The sequence below is a fragment of the Rhea pennata genome, chromosome 8 (genome assembly GCF_028389875.1).
Source record: "Rhea pennata isolate bPtePen1 chromosome 8, bPtePen1.pri, whole genome shotgun sequence".
In the NCBI taxonomy this organism is placed as follows: Eukaryota; Metazoa; Chordata; class Aves; order Rheiformes; family Rheidae; genus Rhea; species Rhea pennata.
The window spans coordinates 15,477,954-15,497,907 of NC_084670.1; the positions used below are offsets into that span (position 1 = coordinate 15,477,954).

The 19,954-nt window shown below is 39.8% G+C and overlaps 1 protein-coding gene across 9 annotated transcripts in view; it reads left to right on the plus strand.

The window, feature by feature from the left end:
* ADGRL2 (adhesion G protein-coupled receptor L2) overlaps positions 1-19,954 on the plus strand; it is a 379,725-nt gene that overhangs the window by 295,801 nt on the left and 63,970 nt on the right. For all 9 annotated transcript variants that reach the window (XM_062581959.1, XM_062581960.1, XM_062581961.1 and 6 more), the window contains one exon: positions 13,878-14,091. In XM_062581959.1, the coding sequence (XP_062437943.1) occupies positions 13,878-14,091 (214 nt within the window). The remainder of the gene's footprint in view (positions 1-13,877; positions 14,092-19,954) is intronic.

Sequence of the window (19,954 nt, forward strand, 5' to 3'; positions counted from 1 at the left end):
CAGAGGCTATAAAAATTCTAAAGAATTGACAAATCAAATGGACCACCTGGAAAACAGTTCAGAAGAGAAATATCAGGTTGTTATGGCTTCCTACCAACAGGAGAGACTAAAGTATTTTTTTCACAGTGGATTATGATGGAGCAGGGTATGGGTAATATCGAACTCCTTCTCCAACATGTTGTGTCACTGGAAAAGCCAGCCAGATAGCTTTAGGAGTAGGCTTAAAGAATGTGAAACTCTGATGAAAGAAATAGATTGTAAAAGAAATGTTTAGCCCTAAAGGTTCACGATAACTAAAATCTAGCAAAAGACAAAAATAAACAGGTTGCTGTCATTGTGTTCAGGAATCCAGACTAGTTTTTCAAATAAGAGTAAAATAGTAGTAACAATGTGCCATAGTAAATTAGCTGTATATCAGCTAAAAGCCTTTTATTTTTTCTGATGGATGCTGCATGCATATATTGCAAATGAAAATGTTTATGCTCAAACGGCACCTTGGTTTGCTTATGTGTTATCTTTTCTAATGTAAACCTTTACTTGTCTTTTTTTTTCTCATTTTTATTCCTAGAAGTTTTTGAATTTTAGAGGTGTATATATAGTGATACAGATATTAATGTGCATTATAGTAATTAACTTTAATCCATAACGACATCTTTTAACTGGGATTACAACGATAGGGACTTCAGTTTTTAAATGATACGGGAATAAGTCTTCCTATTTGTGATTTAGCTGTTGTAGTTGGAAGAAGCGTTTGGATTGAAGAATATTTGCAGTGGGTTGGAAGAAGTAGGAGAAAAGAAGTCAGTCCCAGGCTGAGTTAGCCTCTGATCCTCTGAACTTTCGAGACAAAGTTCAGAGGTAAATTTGTCCAAGTTCTCTTAGCTACCAAACACCTACATTTTGTTTCCTAGGAAGAGGAATATGAATGGGATTTGGGCTGGGTTTTGGAGGAGGGTTTGTTTTGTTCTGGTTGAGCCTGCTTTGGAACAAGCATTCATTGCTTTTTATGCATTGATGTCTACAGATGCGTTGAACAGAGGTTTTTATCAATGTCCTTAGTTTATGTTGAAATACTTGAACATTATAGCAGAAAAACTGTCACACCATATGCTTTCTTGAGACACTTGGTTTATCCTACAACCAAAACAAAGATATGACAGTTGGTAGAGTCAATAAAAATAAATAAATGACTTTCTTCAAGTAGTAAATGAATAAACAGAAGAAAGCAGCTCCTAGCATGTGGTTATATTATACCCCTTTGAACAGTGGATAAAAATAAATGACACTTACCCAAATGTGATGTCGTAATGAAATTTAGGAATTATATAGGGAGTATCCAGATTGTGCCATTGAAACTTGGATTGGGATACAGAAACTAAATCTTTTGCATTCTTTAAGTATAGAAAGAAACACAGAACAGTGGAATGGCATACAGCAAGGAATTAAAATGGCTATGGTTATCACAGTCTTGTTAATTTTAATGTATTTTGCTAATATTAAAATTATAAAAATATTTAAAATGTTTGGTTTTGCTGTTTGTTACTTGAATAGAATTGAGAATTCTGGGGTTTAAGATAGGATTTATTCAGTGGTAAGGGGATGATCAGCTAGTTAAAACATACTAAACAAGAATCAGTTTGCAACTGTTCTTTGTAGAAATCTTTTCCATAGTCTTTTTCTCTCTCTTGTTCTTTAAGGGAGTTTTTTTGTTGTTGTTTTTTTTTTTTGTTTCCTCCCCACAGTCATTCCCTGTCTCCCTGGATTTTCTATCACTTGCAGTCAGCTGGTAGCGTAATGTACTCTCCTGTAGTTCCTCCTATTTCCTTACTTTGAAGATATTTCCTTTAAAAGCTGCTTCAGGATTTCTTGAGGGATGAGATAGAGACACTAATATAGCTTTTTCCCCTTTTTGGCCTTCCTGCTGTTGAAGTATTGGGAACTGCTTGTGCTCCAAATTTGTTGTCTGTCCAGTGATGATGTGTGATTCCACTAAAAGAGAAGGAAAAAACAAGTTTAGATATGTTTATAAAAGGTAATTATCATTGCAAGGGAAAAAAGAGAATGCTGCAATCAGCCGTTTGGCTTAGACTCAATTTTTTTATCTTTTTTGGCCCGCTTTTTAAAGCGTTTATTTTGCCTGCGTTCCCCCTGTTCATCTCTTTCATGATCATCTTACATGTCCAATAGTGAAATCAATGAATGATTCCTGCTGCCAGGGGAATGTGCTCGGAGGAGCAGGAGCATGGAGGCACTAGATGCTCCGCGGACTCGCGACAGGCCGAGATAACCAGGCTGGAGACTTTAGCAGCAGCAAATTAAGAAGGCCTTTGTAGTAATCTCGGCTGCTAGGATCTTCCAGTGCCGCCGCCAAGTCGGTCAGCCCCGTCCGGTCCGTCACGCGCGAGCCGGTGGGAGCGGAGCGGAGCGGAGCGGAGCGGGGGGCCGTCTGGGCAGGAGGGGCCGGCGAGCGGCGCGGCGGGCGGCGAGCGGGGCAGAAGCCGCTTCCTCCGCCTCTGCCCCGAGTGCGCGGTGAGGCCGGGAGCCGGGAGGGGCGAGATGGGGCTCGCGGCGATTACGGCAGAGGCATGCCGGTTTCCGTGACAACCAGATTGAGGCTTCTCTGTGATTTATTATTTACCACTTCAAACTCTCGTTCTCTGATTTAATTAGGGAAAGGGATTTCCACGAGTCCCCTCCCATCCAAATTTGAATCCCCCCGCGCCGTTGTTGTGACTAGCTACAACTGTCCCGGGTTGATGTTGCTCTAAAACAGCTACAAATTAGGCTCCGCCGTCAGCGTTTGGAGTTTGCGGCAGGCGCCCAGACAGCGGTTAAGGGAAGCGCAGTGGGTGTTGCCCTGGGTGGGGACCTGTTAATCTGCACTTGCTGACAGGGTACTAGGCCTCTGCGCTCACCACCCCTCCCCAGCACCCTCCAGTTTTTCAGAGCCAGGGGACCGCAGCACGCGAGACTCCTCAGCTCTCCGTAGATTCACGGGAGAAAGCAGAAGAGTCTCTGCAGCAGCGGTTTCCCTCGGTTTGCACTTCGCGTTGCTGCCAGCTTGTAGGCTCTGCTGGCAATGCACCAGCCTCTACTACTTATGCAAAGAGTGCATTTCGATGCTGGGGAAGGGGTTTCTTCACCATCTGTAGGATAGGCATCCGAAACAGAAATACTCTCCTAAAATGTGGTTAGATATAGCAAGTGCAGGAAGTCTGATATCTTACTTCACCTGTATTTCAAACATGTATTTCCCACGTTTATAAAGCATTGACTAAATCGTGATTTACAGGCCCTGTTCTGAATTTAGGAATTTGGAAGAGAATTTTGAACACAATAATTTACATAATAGAGATTTTTATTCAAATGTCATTGGCAAGTCTGTATCACTATATATCAGGACTGAAATTGGGTCCTCCAAAGGGCATTTTTTTAAAAGTACTTCCCTAGGTTTCATATTTTTTATTTCATATTCAGCATGAGATGTCTGCTGCATTTAATAAAATAAAATGAAGGTCACAGAAGATCACTACTTTTCCCATAATGCGTCCCAGGAGATGACTGGGAAAAGGTAGTGATTGAAATAGGTTGAGGATCCTCTATGCAGACTACAGAGAAAATCTATGCCCTTTCTCAAACTGAAGGAATTTTACAGTTTAGTTTTAACTGGGTTTATTTCATTATATATATTCTTTCAGCTGTACCACCTCAGTTACAATTTCAAGAGTATACACGTCGTCTCTGCTTTCGTGTGGGTGAGTTCCTGAGGTGAGTCTGTAGGTGATGCTCTTCCCTTGGTGGGTTGAACGTGGAGCTCACTGAATGGATGAAAAGCCTCACGTTGACCTAAGCGTCCTTGTGGCAAGTCCTCACTGACTAATGTACCAGCACCCCAGCAGGTTGTTGAGGAAAACTGATGGCTGAAGATGCTTCTTTAAAATAGAGTGCTATAATGAAGCTCATTAATGTATTTTTCATTAGAACAAGAATATTGAGTGTCCAGGTTAAATTCTAAGGAATCTATCCTGTGCTCGTTGAGGTTAATGACAAAGCTCCCAGTGACATTAGTGATGCAGGATGAGAACTTAATTGGGGTAATTAAGATTCTGCTTACCTAAAATTCCCCTATTATTGTCAAGTAGATGTAATGTTATAAAATTACTATTATGAAGAGTTGTGTAATGTTGGATCTCAGCACGTCTTTCAGAGGTGACTGCATGTCAGTGGTAGGTAATATTATTATTGTATTTTGTATTTGATTCATAAAGTACCCTTGTAATCTTCTAGAGGCTTGTGTATGTGTAAAGCATCACTGAAATTAAGATTATTTTTGTTTTGGGAATTCCAGTTTCTCTATGCCGTTAAAGATAACACGGGCCATATGTTGCTGTAATCCAATAAGGATGTGGACTGTTGCAAAGAACAGTTTCATTAAATAAAACTTGCTTCGCGGTCATATATACAGACTTAGTGAAATCCCTATTTGTACCAAAAGAATTGTAGCTTTTTTAGTAAATAGAATAGATAGGATGTCCAACTTCAGCATCTTCTAGGGAAGTCTAAAGCCTCAGTTTTAAAAGATTATGTCAATATGCACGATTTAAGTAGTTACACTCTCCCTGGTCACTCTTGCCTTCTTCAGGCATCCCTAACCTTCTCCTTCCCCCCTTCATGTCCCCAGAAGAGCAGCAGCAGCTCTCTCCCCAGTAATGCTGCCATAGCTGCTGCTTTGATCACACTCTAAATTTGGTCCAGATATTATCTTGACTGATCAGACCTGCTACTGGAGAGGAATGACAATGTAGATGGATCGCCCGTGGTGGAGAGTGTCCGCGTAACCAGACCCTAGCAGCACACTGACCGAAGCTGGCTCTGATCGTGGCAGGAGAGGAGGAGGGAGCTGGGCTGGGACTCGCCGACGCGGGCTGGGCGAGACGCTCCGCGCCTGGCCATTACGTCCAAGGCATCCCCTCGGACTTGCACCAGCCATCTATGGCTGGTAGGCCTAAATAATGCATCAGGAGAATGCAGTTTCGGTGGGAAAGTATCGTTTTAGTTGGTGTGGAAAGAAGTGGAGCAATCAGATCTTTTATACTTCGCAGCTGCCTCCTCCGGAAATACTTGCTTTAGACACTTTGGGAGAGATTTTTTCTCAAACAAAGCTGTGAGCTGGTATGGTGAAACACTATGTAAAATGCATTAATCAGTGAGGAAATTACTTTCCACATCTGTAATAACGGTGCAGTACTTCTATCTTGCTTGATATTGTGCTTATATTTGCACGCATAACTATGTTTTCTTTCCTAGTCTGATATAGCACTTTCCTAGTCCTTTCTTTTATTAGTAGTAGTATTAAGATCAATGGGCAACTTTGGAAACAGTCTTTCAGCTATTAGATGTGTGTTTCTTAATAGAAGTAATTAGCAAATGCAAACCTTTCCTTTCTCTCATGTGTTAGAGCGTGTATTCATCTCTTTTGTTACTTTCTAATGTAAATAGCACTAATTATGGAAGTTCTATCACATAATTAAGGAAAATTATTTACTCTCAGCCTTAATGCTCTGAGATAGATTTCTGGGATCCTGTGTTTTCATCTGTTTCACTTGGTCATGCATTAGCCAGTTCTCTAAAAGCTGGGAGTATTTCTTGAATGCACATTGTAATAGTAGAGTTAGGGGACAAAATCCAGGATTAAAAAACAGAACCCAAATTCAGAAGTCCTGAATTTAAGTCGTAAGCTGAGTTTAGTGATCTTGTCACTTAATCTCTCTTGTGTTTTGAACGTATTTGCAAAGAGGCCTATGGAAATAAAATTCCTTTATAGGTGATTAACAGCAGTTTGACAAGGTAGCAGCGGTGCCTATTTTCTTTATTTATAATGGAAATGGTACCTTGATAACAGTTCTTTGTCACTGCTGCCTAAGGAGGATGCTTAGAACCATGTATATTCCATATACTTTTTTACATTGCCTTTTTATTTGTAAACAATCAAATAGTTTTGTTTTCCTCATGCAATTTATTATTTAGAGGATGCACTCAAGTATCTATGGGGATTATACCATGATTCTTGGAATTTACCAGATCATTAAATACATTATGGAAACTATGTATGATACATGATTTCTCTCTCCTCTTTACAGTATTCTTTTAGAAGTCCGCAGATATTTCTTAGAAGGTAAGGTCGGGAAGAAAGCCTTTCAGTCTGACAGTAGTATTTTCTGAGATAGCTTGCTACTCTTGCCTCGTATCTATTCTTAGGAATATTTGAAGTGATGGCACATTTTCCTTAAAGTACACTTCCCAAGTGCCTACTTGTTTTCGAGAGGTGTGCCGGTGTATTTTGGGTTCTCAGTTTCGTGTGGGGGATCTTGACTTCTGATATTTACAAGGGTGCGTTTTTCTGCTGCCGAGTCCTTAGAAATGATTTGGAAGCTATATTGCGTGCAAGGAGGTATTGCTGTGCTATTTGCCTACTCATAAGCACTCTTCAGGTATGAAGTGGCTAGCTGTCATTAAAATAAACCATGTAGTTTTTCACTGTGTACTGTGACAATTGACTCCACCTCATCTTTTCCTTGAAACAAAAGGAAGCATATACTCTTGCATTTTTGCTTGATTCTTTTTCCAATCTATATGTAATTCTGTATGTAAATGTGAAAACTCCCCCTTCATAAGTTTACTGCTGTGATCTCAAATGTTATCATGTGGTTGAGATCATCCAATATTTTTGATAAAACCTGTGATAGTTGCTTAGGAGTATGCCTGGATTTGGCTTTTTAAATTCTGTCACTTGCAACATAATGTTTCTTTAAAGTGAACAAGATATGAAAGTTCAATTTCTACACTTGACTGCAATTAAAATGCTCTACTCTCTTAAGGAGGTTAGGCTATAACCCTTTAAGAGGGCAGCATGCAAAGGGTTATTGTTGGCAATCAACACGTCTTCTGCTGGAATGATTTAACTTCGGCCGATGCGTGTAGACCCAGGGAGCTGGTACTACTCTGCACGGTTTCTGTCAGCCTCTGGGGTGACAAGGCTTTGGGTTTCTTAAAGAGGGGAACTAAAGCAATTTTCTTTTGTCAGCTGCTCACTCTGAATATGGCTGATGGAAATGATATACCCTTTCTTTCTCTTTTTCCTTCCTCCTTCCATCAACGTATGGTTTCCAATCAAAAATAATTGATGGAGAGAAATGGAAATATAAATAGTTGTGAAAATACATTTTTAAAGAGAATAAAAGAATATTTATTTTTATTCTGCTACCAACATCCTGTGCTGAGGACATAATTCAACGGGAAATCCTGTTGACACAGAATTGATGACACACAACCCTTTGTGTCTCTTACCTCCCTGTTTCAGAGATTGTTTCCAATTCAGAAGCTTCTCCTTCCTGACAGGTGCTGTGCTCAGCCAGTTCACAGTTGGTAAACTAGAGATAACCTCCAGGAGGGGGATTTACAAAGACCATGGGACTTACTTGCCTTGAGAAATTTTGAAGCTACAATGTATTTAACTGCAAGAAAGCAAAGGGTAGAGTGCTTTCTACGAGCTGGCAAAGGATCAAGTGTGTATGATGTGAAGGAAAAAGGAAGGAGATTCTTGCTGCCTGAGAACTGACATCTGGCTGGCAAAAGAAAAGAAATACCATTGACAGATGAATACTGTTTCAAACTGGGATAATTTTAGATCAAGAGGGCAAAGTTTTGCTCTTGTGCAAGCAGCTCCCATGAAGGGGGATGGGAAAGGTGCATGCTGATGAGGATAAAATTTGCTTCTAAGTGAGAACTGAACAACTTGCATATTTCTACATTAGATATTTAGACTTTCATGTGTAGATCACATGCTTTCCAGTTGCCATGTGTAGGCATTGCTAAAATGCTGCCAGGAACCAGTCTTTGGTTTGGTGACTTTGATTAAAGGAATTAGTGGTTTCTATCCAGTTTCAGTGTGGCTGAATTCAAAGTGCAGAAGCCCATTTTCACGATTTAACATTAATTAGCACTCTTGTGGCAGCCTCAGCAGGGAGGTGAAGGATTAAGTGGGCATGAAGACCAAACTATCTCTTTTCCCATAGTGGTGATTCCTTCAAAATAGGGTAGAGACATGATGAACTAACGTGGGAAAGCTTCCGCTGCTGCTGTCTGTGCTGTGCTTCTTTTGGCTGATTGAAGTACTCTGGTTACACGTCTGTCAGTGTGGTGGTCTTTTCTCTCTTGCTATTAAAAAAACCTGAAACAAATAAACAAACAAAAACCCCCCAAAACAGGAAGACCTCTGTTTTGCTATCTTAGATATATTCTAGCCCTCCTAGAACAGGGGAGAAGGCTGTCTAGGAGAATTTAAACGAGGTCCTTGTGAATCGTACACAGAAAGGATTGACGCTGTTACATTAAAAGAATAAGATTCTGCTGCTAACTTTAGGTTTTGCTGAATCATTCAACAAGGTGCAGAAACCAGGTAAGCCCTGACTCTTTCTTTGCTTGAGAGAGCCTCACAGGGATATTTTTGAGTATTGCATGGAGACTGGAAAATGTGAAAGGAAAATTCTAATAAGTTTCACTAAACCTGGAAGGCAAAATTCATCATGATGTGAGTCAGAGGGTGTAACTCAGGCTTCTGTCCTGAGTTTATTTAATCAGATGTACTGTGCTTTATGTTTATGTACGCTGCATACAATTACAGAAAATTACTTACTGTTGTAATTGTACTAATCACACTAAACATTGAAAAAATCTAAAATCTGGCATAAATTTTTAAAAATTTAATTTATTTTTTAGACTTTATATCGCAATCTCTCGAATTGGAAAAATATTGAAAAAAGCTATCACTAGATTCTTAATATTTCTAGAAAGCTCTCATTGCTAGCAAATCATATTTCTGTTTTATAAGAGACAAGCTTCTAGATTTTGACAAAGCAATTAAAATCTGAAGTAGTATTTTCAAAAATCTGATTTATCCAAACCAGTGTTAAAAATCACCTCTCGCAGCTAATTTATTCAGTGAAATAATTGCATTGATTCAGTGTAATTTTATATGCACATTTAAAGGATCCAGTCTGTTTGTTCGGACTTTGAACCTCTCCGTTGAAGTTCCAATAATGAATATACTGTCGCTGTCATGTACATTGTTTTGAGTTAATCCCGTTTCTATGAATGAGATAAAACAATGAAAATACATGTCTCGTACTTCCAAAACTAGATTTCCATAAATAATATATTCTTACTAGATGCTTGTTATCGTCATGTTCCTTGCTTCCATCATCTTAAAGAAAATAATCAGTATATACTTAAAATGGCAAAGAATACAGCTGTTGGGGAATATTTTTGAACCGGTCACTTCGTGCTTAATTTTATCCAGCGTGGAGCAGTGGGGTTTTGTCTGCAGTGCAGCCTGTGCTGCCTGTCTGCGTGCTAACTAGCGGGTTGCAGGGAAAGCGGAGCCGAGTGCTGTGAACTCCCCACCTCTGCACCGCATCAGAGGCTCCCACGGTGCCAATGTAATCTTTTAATAGACGTGCTTGCCAGAATGGCTTTTTTCCTTCAAAGATAGAATGAGCAAGCCCAGTTGTCATTTAAATTGCCTCTATCTTTGTAGTAGTCTGTGGTGATCCGTTGACCAGTATTGGATAATTTAAAAGCTGTTTAACAAAATAGCATGCTAGTCTGTGTGACACAGACAATGCTGAAATGGGGAAAAAAGTCTCCCTTGGTGTAGTTTGTGGGGATTCTTTAGAAACTGCAGGATGCCAAGCTTTTGTACAAAATTATAAATGCTTTGCAGAACCCGCGTGGAGAATTTGTATGATTTTCAGATGACAAAGTACATTCAGCTGTCTTGGTACCCCTCTCTGCGTGCACATCCGCCCTTCGCGGAGGCACGGAGAGGGTCTAAACGCGCTTTTCATCGGGCTCTGCATTTGTCAAATGTATATTATTGAAATGCTGCCCAAGCTGCATCACTTCATCTTGTGCAGAACTTGAATCATCGTGTTTCATGATTTGGTAAAATAAAAGAGATTGTGTAACAGAAAACTGTAAACATTCTGTTTGAAAAGATGTGCTCTTTTCAAGAGACCTTTCTGCTAGAGCCAAATAACACAAAAAGCAATATTCCTCTGCTCACGGAGACATATATATTTATTTCTGCAAAGATTTGTTTTGGAGTCTCAGTTCTTCCCCATCTGCATTCTTTGAAATAATTTTGTATTTCCTTGTTGACTTTCCCTATGCTTTAAGTTTTAATCAAAGGCTCCTTGCTTCTGATGTCAAGATGTACTGATGTTAGCCTGTTTACATTCCACTATTTTTCCTCTGTGTGGGGTGAACATTCAAAAGTAGTGGTTCCTTTTTGCTCTTAGCTACCAAACATAGCACACTCTCTTATTATTGACAGCTCAAAAGCATGGTATGCTAGTGGGCAGAATGCTGTTAATTATTAACTTTTCTTTACACTTTGGCAAATTTAGGTTATCTTTTTAAAGACAAGTTACTCTTTAATAAGGAACCAGGGCAGAAGGATGGTAAATAAGGCATTGCAAACTTACATAAAATAATTTTTAGCCTACTGTGGATTTAATGTATTTGAGAAACAGAGCTATAAGGTACAATCCTTTCATAGGACTTTCATTTTTTCATTTCATAGACTAAACTATAAGAGGAAAGATTTTTGTTAGTGATGTTTTATTTTGATTTTTTTCTAAGCATGTTTTTGTACGTGGATTGATCAATAAAGCATTAAAGGGTGCATGTTACCACTGAAAATTCCCTTTACTTTCCTTTCCTGGAAAAGTTGCAGTATTTCTTAAAATTGTAATTTTATCAAAGTAGGTTATTTTGTTGTTTCAGTAAAGAGCCTGCACTCAACTAATTTGTTAGCATATATAATTTGCCAGAAACATATGTTTGCCAGGAAGCTTGTTTATAAGCAAAATGGTCAGCATGACAGAAACCACGTTCTTTTTCTCATTAAGTATTTTTCTTCTTCCATTTTAAAAAAAGCAAACCTGATGAATATATATAAACACACATGAATCAGAGACAGCATATGCTGTCTTTGCTAATGGGCTCTTGCTTGAGTTAATGTTTGGCTCGTGCTGGAAGTCACAGCCCCGCTCCCGGAAAGCTGGTGGGCAGTGGGGGGAAGCTTCGGCGTTCGACAGCACGCGCCGCGTCGTCCCTGATGGAGTTTGCCTGGAAGCAATTAGCAGAAGGACGAGGAATGTTGACTTCAACTTTACAAATGCAGCCTAACAAAATCAGTTTATGCACCGTGCGGTAAGGCAAGCAGCAGGCTGAGAACGATTTTGTTAGAAAATGGGATATTCAAAATATTAATGACTCAGAACTGCATCAAAGACGCGGAGTTACTGGTGACAGCAGTAATTATTGACGGAACTGCCTGCTTGCGTCGGAAAAGCTTCGGGATGATGCAAAACCAGGCAGTCACATTCAGATGCTGGTCTTTCACGCTTCCGTCCTGTGGCAGTGCATCTGTTTATCAGGAATTATCTCCTGAATGTAAATGAATTTCAGCCCTAAGTCATTGCACCTGTTGCCAAGAGGTATTTATTCCAACCACTTGCCTAAAACACAGGGAGTTATTGCTTGACATTTTGTAGCTCCAGAAAAAGCTGTCTTTTCAAAATCGTTTGTTCAGAGTGGAGAAAATGGAGCAAAACAGTTCATTTTACCCTAAGCACTGCTATTTGGCAGTATTCGCATTTGCACGGCACAAAGCTGCAATATTGATTTTTTGCTCACAGGGCCTCCCACTAGTTCTTTCTTCGATTGTCAGGGTTGCAAGATGGATTGAATTACACTCTGCTTGTTGATATGCTTATTTCTTTTCTTTGGTTGATAGGAAAAGATTACAAATAAAGCCTCAGAATAAAGATCACGGCAGCTTTGTTAGTGGCCTTTTAATTTGTTTATTTTATTTAGTTAAAATATTCCGCGCCACAGAAATTCCTCGGAGCTGTCTGCCTGCCCGCTGCCCTGTTTTGCTTTGCTGCTCTCAGCTTTGCAGCGCGGCGCCTGCGTTGTGATCTCAGGTGTGTCCTCTCCTCCCTGCGAAGCGACCTCACCTCGCGCTCCTGTTTTTAATGTTCGTTCTAATGCAGAACTTCACGTGGATGCCTGGAGGGGGGAAAATTGTCGGATAAAGCACATTCGTAGCGCTTACAGCAGTTGCCAGTTGCGGGAGACGACGAAACCAGATTCGCAGGCAGCTGATCCGGGTAGAAGCGCGGCGGGCTCGCGCTGGGATGCGAGGCGCTTGCCGGTGCTTGCTGCTTAATAGCAGATGTTAAGACGTATCGGCAGGGTGACAGCGCTGCCTTCACGTAGGATATGGGTGCATGAAATTTGAGGCAGTCGGAGGCCAGGTTCTGGCCTCCCCTGTCCCTCGTGCCGGAACAACTCCTCGCCCAGGGAGCAGTTCGCGGAGCCACTTCCCTGGGAACTAATTGCTTTTTTTCTTTCTGCAGCAGAGGTAGTTCGGGATCAGGTCAGCCGTAGCTTGCAGTGCACGTCGGACGGAAGCCGGTGCCGTGGCCGGCGGGAGGGGGGACGGCGGCGGTGGTGGGACGTGCTGCCGTGGAGCCCCAGCCTCACGCCGGCCTGATCGTTGCCAACTGCTCCACTCTGCAGCCCGAACAGATCCTCCTCCTCGTGCACTAGGGGGTTTTAATCCACAGATCATTAATTCAGTAGAACAAGTGACAGCTTCTGGTTCATATGAAAATTTATTATCAAGGGGTTATTTCAAGCTGTCCTGGATGTTTTTAGATCCTTGCTTCCTTGCTTATTCTAACGCATCATATTTTTAAAAGAAAGTTTATTTTCTTTGCCTTCAAAAGACTGTAGAACTACAACTTCCCATACTTATGGGCTGTTTCTTTCTGCTGTCACAACCTGTCCCCAGCAGCCTGCACTGAAATATTAATGGCCTCATGCTACAATATTAGGATAACTATTAAAAAAAGAAAAAAATATCTATGATTTAGTTAAAAATTTATAAAGGCTTTACTATTACAAAGAAGCAGGAATTTAATACTATCATACTACCCAACTTGTCTCCAAAAGATAATAGTGCGTGCATTTTGTAAGACTCTTCCATAGGGGCTGTGTACAAGAAAACGTAGTATGCAGCTACAGTTTCTTGACACAATGTATTTTTTTACATAAAGAACTGATTATAAAAGACTAAAATGTCCCAGTGGATATCCAGAACATTGTTTTGGAACTAAAGCTTGTGATGCTGCTTCATTACTCTTAGAGAGGTTGCTTATTTTTAGGAATTCGCACGTGCGGAGAAAAGTGTTAAAAATGAAATGCGTCTGTCATTTCTGTGAAGAGCGGGGAGATTTTATACAGATATACACATCTGCAGTTTGCTCTACTGGTCATATATATATTTGTTCAAAACCTTCTTGCTTCTATCTATGGTTTAATTTATGTAAAAGGCTGAGCTAGGGGTGCTGATGTTCCCTTGCACAACTGCCTACAGTATCAGTGTGCACTTTGTATCTGGCAGCAGAGCCACGTCCATGCTGGGGATGTAAGTAAGCAACAGAAAACTGCTACCTTTTCACAGAGAAAAGAGGAAATACAACTGAAGAAATACTACTGAAGTTGAAACCGTTGGGTTTTTGGTTTTTTTAATCACTTCTGCACTTGCAACCGCTCCCTGCTCTGGTGCTTCCCAGTCTCATACGCTACCTGTCTGAGTGTGCCCAGCTTTACTCAACATAATGCAACAGCAAGCTGTCCAAGCACAAGCTCACCATTGTGAGCCGGGGACTATGTGAGAGAAAAAAACAATCCCACTGCAATACATACCTTTTAGGCTCAATCCCAACTTTTTTTTCTGTTTGTAGGTTTCAGCCGAGCAGCGCTGCCATTTGGGTTGGTGAGGAGGGAGCTGTCCTGCGAAGGCTACTCCATCGACCTGCGGTGCCCGGGAAGCGATGTTATCATGATAGAAAGTGCTAACTATGGGCGGACAGACGACAAGATTTGTGATGCTGACCCTTTCCAGATGGAGAACACAGAATGCTTCCTTCCAGATGCCTACAAAATTATGACACAGAGGTAAAGATATATATGCCATTTTGAGGATTAAAGAGGAAAAAATGTCTGAATTGATACAGTAAGAGATGTATAGATTAGAAAATGGATGTAATTGCCAATTTGAATTTTGTCCTACTAAATATAGCTATTCAGGTAGTGTTACATTTTTATGTAGTAATATTAGAAGGAAGTGAGAGCCACCAGTTGTAGAGGGTTTTTATAAAAAATTCTCAGTGCAAAAGAAAAGAAGAAGGAAGATAACTGCAAAGAGAATGGAAGAGCTCACCTGCCTGGAGAGTCCCTGCATCCCTGCCTTTTAGGAGGTCAAACAGCACTCAAAGTATTCATGTGGCTGCTGCATTTTTTAGTGGTTTCCACATGCCCTGGCAAAGTTAGATGTTTTCTATGAATGCAGTTAATGAATGCCTTCCCATCAGCAAAATGTATTAAACAAAGTAAACCAGTAAACTATATACACCATAAACTATATACAGCCAAAGCTCCAGCAGAACTGAGACTCATAAACGTTCCTGCACGATAGGCCTAATACTGGTAACAGCCAGCTAGCGCTAGCAGTTGTGGAAATGTCAGCACAGATCAATCATTGGCATTTTTACTGGCATAACATACAAGCCTGCTCAAAGACTGGATTGAGTATCTGAAAAAAACTAACAATTTCTTTAGGAAACATACAGTTCTAGCTTTTTTCCTTCTGTAAACCTCAAAAACCTGAGACATTTCTTCCCTCACTGCACGTAAGTTCAGCCAAAATAATGAACAAAAAAATTCAGGACTAGTGAAAGTTTTTCTTCTAATTTCAGATTTCACAGACTGAGAAATTGGGGGATGGGGTAGTGAAGGCAAAGGAATAACCTGGGAACTCTCCGATGCATGCATTTATAGAATGAAGCAAACAAGCTTTCTTCCACTTACTGTCTTTTTTTAAACATAGTAGAATACGGTAGCAAGTAACTATGTTTTAAAAATAATCTTCCCTTTTGATTTCTTGGTTCACTTCAAGTTGTCATGATACAGGAATCAGTTGTCATCAGTGTGACTGTTACAATTTTTTATAATTTTTGTGTCAGTACGTGGAAAATCCTCTAGTTCTATAAACAAATATTTCAGATAGAAATCTGGCTTCAATTTGTAATGCAAGAGAAAAATTAAGGACATGAGGCCTCTTTTTCTTGTTCTGTGTTCAACCTGTGACTGTTCTCTGATCAGTAATGGAACGGCTCCATTGCTGAGGTAGTGAAAAGGTTATATACTTTCTTTAAATCATGTTTGAATTATCTTTTTGTGGTTCTAGTTTGTTGTTGTTAATTAGATCAAGCCAGATTTCCATTGAGACTGCAGCAGCAGTGTCATCATCCTCTAATCTGTCAACTCCCTTTGAAACCACCTTCAATTGCTTTTGTAAATGTAGTGCCTCTCTGTAGACTTCCTTGTTGTGTAAAATGCATGTTGTGTTTTGATCAAAGTCCTCCTTATGTTCACTGCAAATACACAGATTAAGGTAGTCAGAGACAAATATAGAGGCACAATCTTGCTTAAAGTGACATCAGACTGTTACTGGAAAGCTGAAATTTCAATCCTCCCCTTTCAATTAATCGACTGTAAGTTTATGCTGGCAGAGGGTATTTTTGAACATCCCTGATCTTCCAATCTTACCTTTTTTCAGTAGATTAAAATGATGGTGTGATCGTTTGTACGTTGTTCTTTCAGAATACTTATGCTCAGGGAGAGCTTATCATTTTCATTCTGTCTGAACAAATGGCAAAGATCTTTTGACATGTTGCTTTGTATTTTTGCCTCGTGTTTGTAATATTTTGGAAGTTTAGTTTTGTAGTTTTCTTTTTCAGGCCTTGTAATTAAATGGAAATGCTGTTTCCTCTGCCTCATTTAATCTTTTCTGAGAGTTGCTCAATTTGTGCTGTATGGCAAGAGTAGAAGAATGTTGCAAATTTCTTATGAAATATTAAATGTCCTTATGTTTCATTTATTTATAACTGCATTGGTCTTCAAAATTTTTGTTGTCAAAGGCAAACTCTTGCTTGATACTCAGCGCACGTCCTTGATCTGTTATTTAAAAGCATTGTATCAGCTGTATTTTGGTGGTAGCAATTGCATAGGAAATATCTTACCTGAAGGACTAGCAGATTCATTGGTTTTCTGTTTTTTTTCACTGACGAGAAAACAATAATTCATCTGTTAGAATGTTTGATCACAAGAAAAACTTACTTCTCTGCTTTTTGAAATAAGCAGCCGTCGTGTCTGCATTGCTACTTAACATCGTACGGCGTTTATTTTTAAGGAGTAATGACCTGCTTTTATCACTCCAGCTAGCAGAGTTTTCACGACTGTTTTTGCACACTCATTTCAGTTTCAGGTGGATAGATAAATGTAGTTACATCATAATTATTAAATACTCATCAGTCATTTGCTGCATTACTCCACGGCTCTATTACAGCAACTACGTTTACTGTAGTTAGAGTGTAAAAACAACACTGAAACCTGAAGATTGAAAAATAAGGTAAATTTTGCAGTTTACCCGAACCATGTAACCACGTGGCCTGCTCCCTTCGAGATAATTTTAGAGTCAAGCAAACAAACTTTGCGCGTGTCCACCGGTGCCGCAGCTGCCCTGGGCAGAAGCACCGGCCACGCAGTCTCCCTGCCCTCCCTCCCTCTCTTTTTCTGTCTTCTCTACAGTTCTCAAAAGATTTTTGACTTCATGTTATCCTAGGAAGCCTGACGTGAACGCTAACAACTTCATTGCTTTGCTTTCCCCTTTCTAAAGTAGTTATTAGTTCTTTAGTCCCTGATTGAAATTGCGTCCCAATTATTCTAGACTAAAGTCTTTCACATGGATTTGGATTCCGTGTAAACTTCAGGATGGTGAAGTTAAAATTAAAGGTTTGAAGGAAGAGGGTAGACCTTTAGAAAAAATCCCTCTCTCCTTTCACACTTATCCAGTAACTCACCCTGGTATTTGCATATAGTCAACTTTGAGAAATACTGCCATGAGCTACGGTAGGGTGTAGAAAGTAAGATTATTTGTTTCTCAAATACTTGTTGGTGAGGCAGTAGTGTGACTGGCAGAGGATCCACGTTCCCTGCAGCGAGAATGGCTTGAAGTAGCCTGACTCCTTGGTACTCTGCTATCCTTTATGGGGAGAAGTCTACTCTTGTTTCCTCTAGTCATTTTTTGGCCATTTTAAAAAGAAATTAAATGAACAGGGAAGCACAAGATGCTAAGGGGCCTGAGGAGGTGACTCTGGTTTCTTGCTCATGAAGTGTCATATGTGTGGCTGCAGCCAGAAACTGTCACGAGACTTTGAAGCTGATATGGGTAACTAATACTGCTCTTTATAGACACAGTGGGGATTTGAAAACTAACACGAAAAAATATACTTACAACCCAGTCTTTGGTCTGCTTCCACTCTAAGTAGATTGAAGGTGGGTTGCCTGAGTTATTTTCAAATCGCCTGTGCATTTATGAAGACTTTCTGCTTCCAATGTCAACTTCAAAGCTCAGATCTGCAGACTCAGAAAAACTGAAAATGATTCATAATTTTTTGCTAAGACAGGCACCGAGGGTCTCGGGGATGCCACACACTGCTTGGGTTTCTGTTTCATTAGCTTGAAATAATAACAAGTATTTAATAGTACTTGTAAATACACACATAAACATCCGTTTAAAATGGTAAGGCATATCAAGAATGCTATTTTTGTAATGTAACATTGAGCTGCTAAGAAGCTCTTTTGCATGCTAGGACCTTTAGCCTCTGAATTCAAAAAAAAATGCTATTTTGTAGTACAAGCTATTTTTCCTAATCATAAACTTTTCATTCACAATTACTTTAAAATTAGATTCCCGTAACTATCTTTGTGATTCCAGTACAGTGCAAGTAAATGACTTTCTTTGCATATGTATTTAAAGAAATACTTGGCTGGTCTAGCAGATAGCATAATTTTGAATTTTGAGAAGTCCAATATTAGAAACTTTTCTAATTTAGAAACTTTTCAGATCCGTTCCAGTCTGTATGTTCCAGTACCTTTTTTTTTTTTTTTTTTTTTTTTTGGAATCCTTTAACCATTATAGCAGACATGTAGGAAATTAACTTTTTGTAATTAAAGAAAATCTGTCCTTTTAACTCTGAATTATGGAATAATTTACTTAGGGGCCAAATTCAAACATTTGATGTTGACAACCAAGTTAATGCTAATTTCACAAAGCAAGCATTGTTTCCCTCTTAAAGGCTAAAATATTTTTAAAGATTTTCAAAGAGGAGTTTATGAGCTGTAGTACGAGTGTAGTTTTAGTAATTGAAAAGAGGAAAAATTCAGAATGTTTGGAAACTTTACAGACCCTGCAAACATCCAAATTAAAAAATACGGTCTCACAGGATATTCAGATGTTTTTAAATCTACAACAGAAAGAAGGTTACATCAGTCCTGCATTGTGGAATGGCCATGAAGTTCTATTTTCATCTACAATTTAACTGTCATAGTTACTATATGATCCTTACCAAATATATTTAGTTAATTCTATTTTATTTTTTAAATATGTACAAACAAAGCAAACCTATTTATAGCACACAAGTATTATATAACTGTTACAATATATTGGGTATAGTAGATGAAAGTAAGCACCTATAACTCTTTGAAATACCCTCCTCTCTTAAAATGTTGCTACTAAAAAAGGCTGAGGATTAAAACACAGAAATAAATCTGTTTCAGCAGTCACGTTTTGTCTGTTGCACGTATCCTGTCCTATCTATAGCACATGCAACATATGTAACTTCAATTACCATGTCCATCATGACACCCGTGAAGAGTTCATGCCTCCTTTTTTTCATCATGAACTTTTCTCTCATGGTAATACTCTTAACCTGTTACGTCCATCATCTGTGTGCAAGACAGCTGTGCTTAAATGAAGAGTCTTCAAAATGTAGGCAAAGTGCCTCCTGCCCCACCAAGTGATCAGGAGGAAGATTGAAAAGCAGCATATCCCTAGTTCTTTTTCCTGAGTTTTTTTTTTTTCCTTTCAATCCTCCCCAAAGGAAGGATGGGGGAGTGAAGATGTTCATATTTCTCGTCACATATCTAGCATATGTCATTTTTTAAAATTCTGTATATAAATGAGAGTGACACAGTTTTGAAAGAAAACAAAGTAAGTCCTCTTCTTCGGAGGAGACATCCTGCAAGGGCTACATCTTTTCGCTGCTTGTCAAGTTTACAGAGGAAACATTGTTGTACCATATTTGTTCTCTTTCAAGCAGAAAATTTGGTGTGTACCATAATGCAAATGAATAAAGAAACTTCCGCTGGACTCCTGACTTGGATAGATTGTAGGTGAATCACCTGTAGCTGTGATTAATCTCACTCATCAGAGTGAAGCCTTCTAGCCCAAAAAAAAAAAAAAAAAAAAAAAGAGTCTCTTGAAGTGCTTCGTCGCGGGTAGAGGGCAGAACGCAGCGTAGCACCGCTGCGGAGGTGAAGCGGTGCGTTTGCCAGCCTTTGCAAAGAAGCCGTTCAGAGCGCCTCCGAATCAGCTGCCTCAGGCAGGGCTCACACGAGGCTTGGTTTAAGCTGTGCCACGCTTCAGGCTTGTATTTCTTAACGTGGCTGGAAACAGTTCTACAGGCGGGATTTTCCGATCCTCTGCCGCGGAGAAATGACGGTGATCGTGGCACGCTGTGCTTTGGGGGTCTGCCAGGCTCAGGCACGGGCTCTGCTGACCCCTGCTGCTGTTCCTCCTTTTCCCTTCGCTTTTGCTTCTGTGCACGAAAGTGGCCTCCCTTTTTACTGAAGGTGTTACAGAGTGAAAAGTGTCACAGGATATACCTCGCTTCTTCTACTTTCATTTCATTAAGAA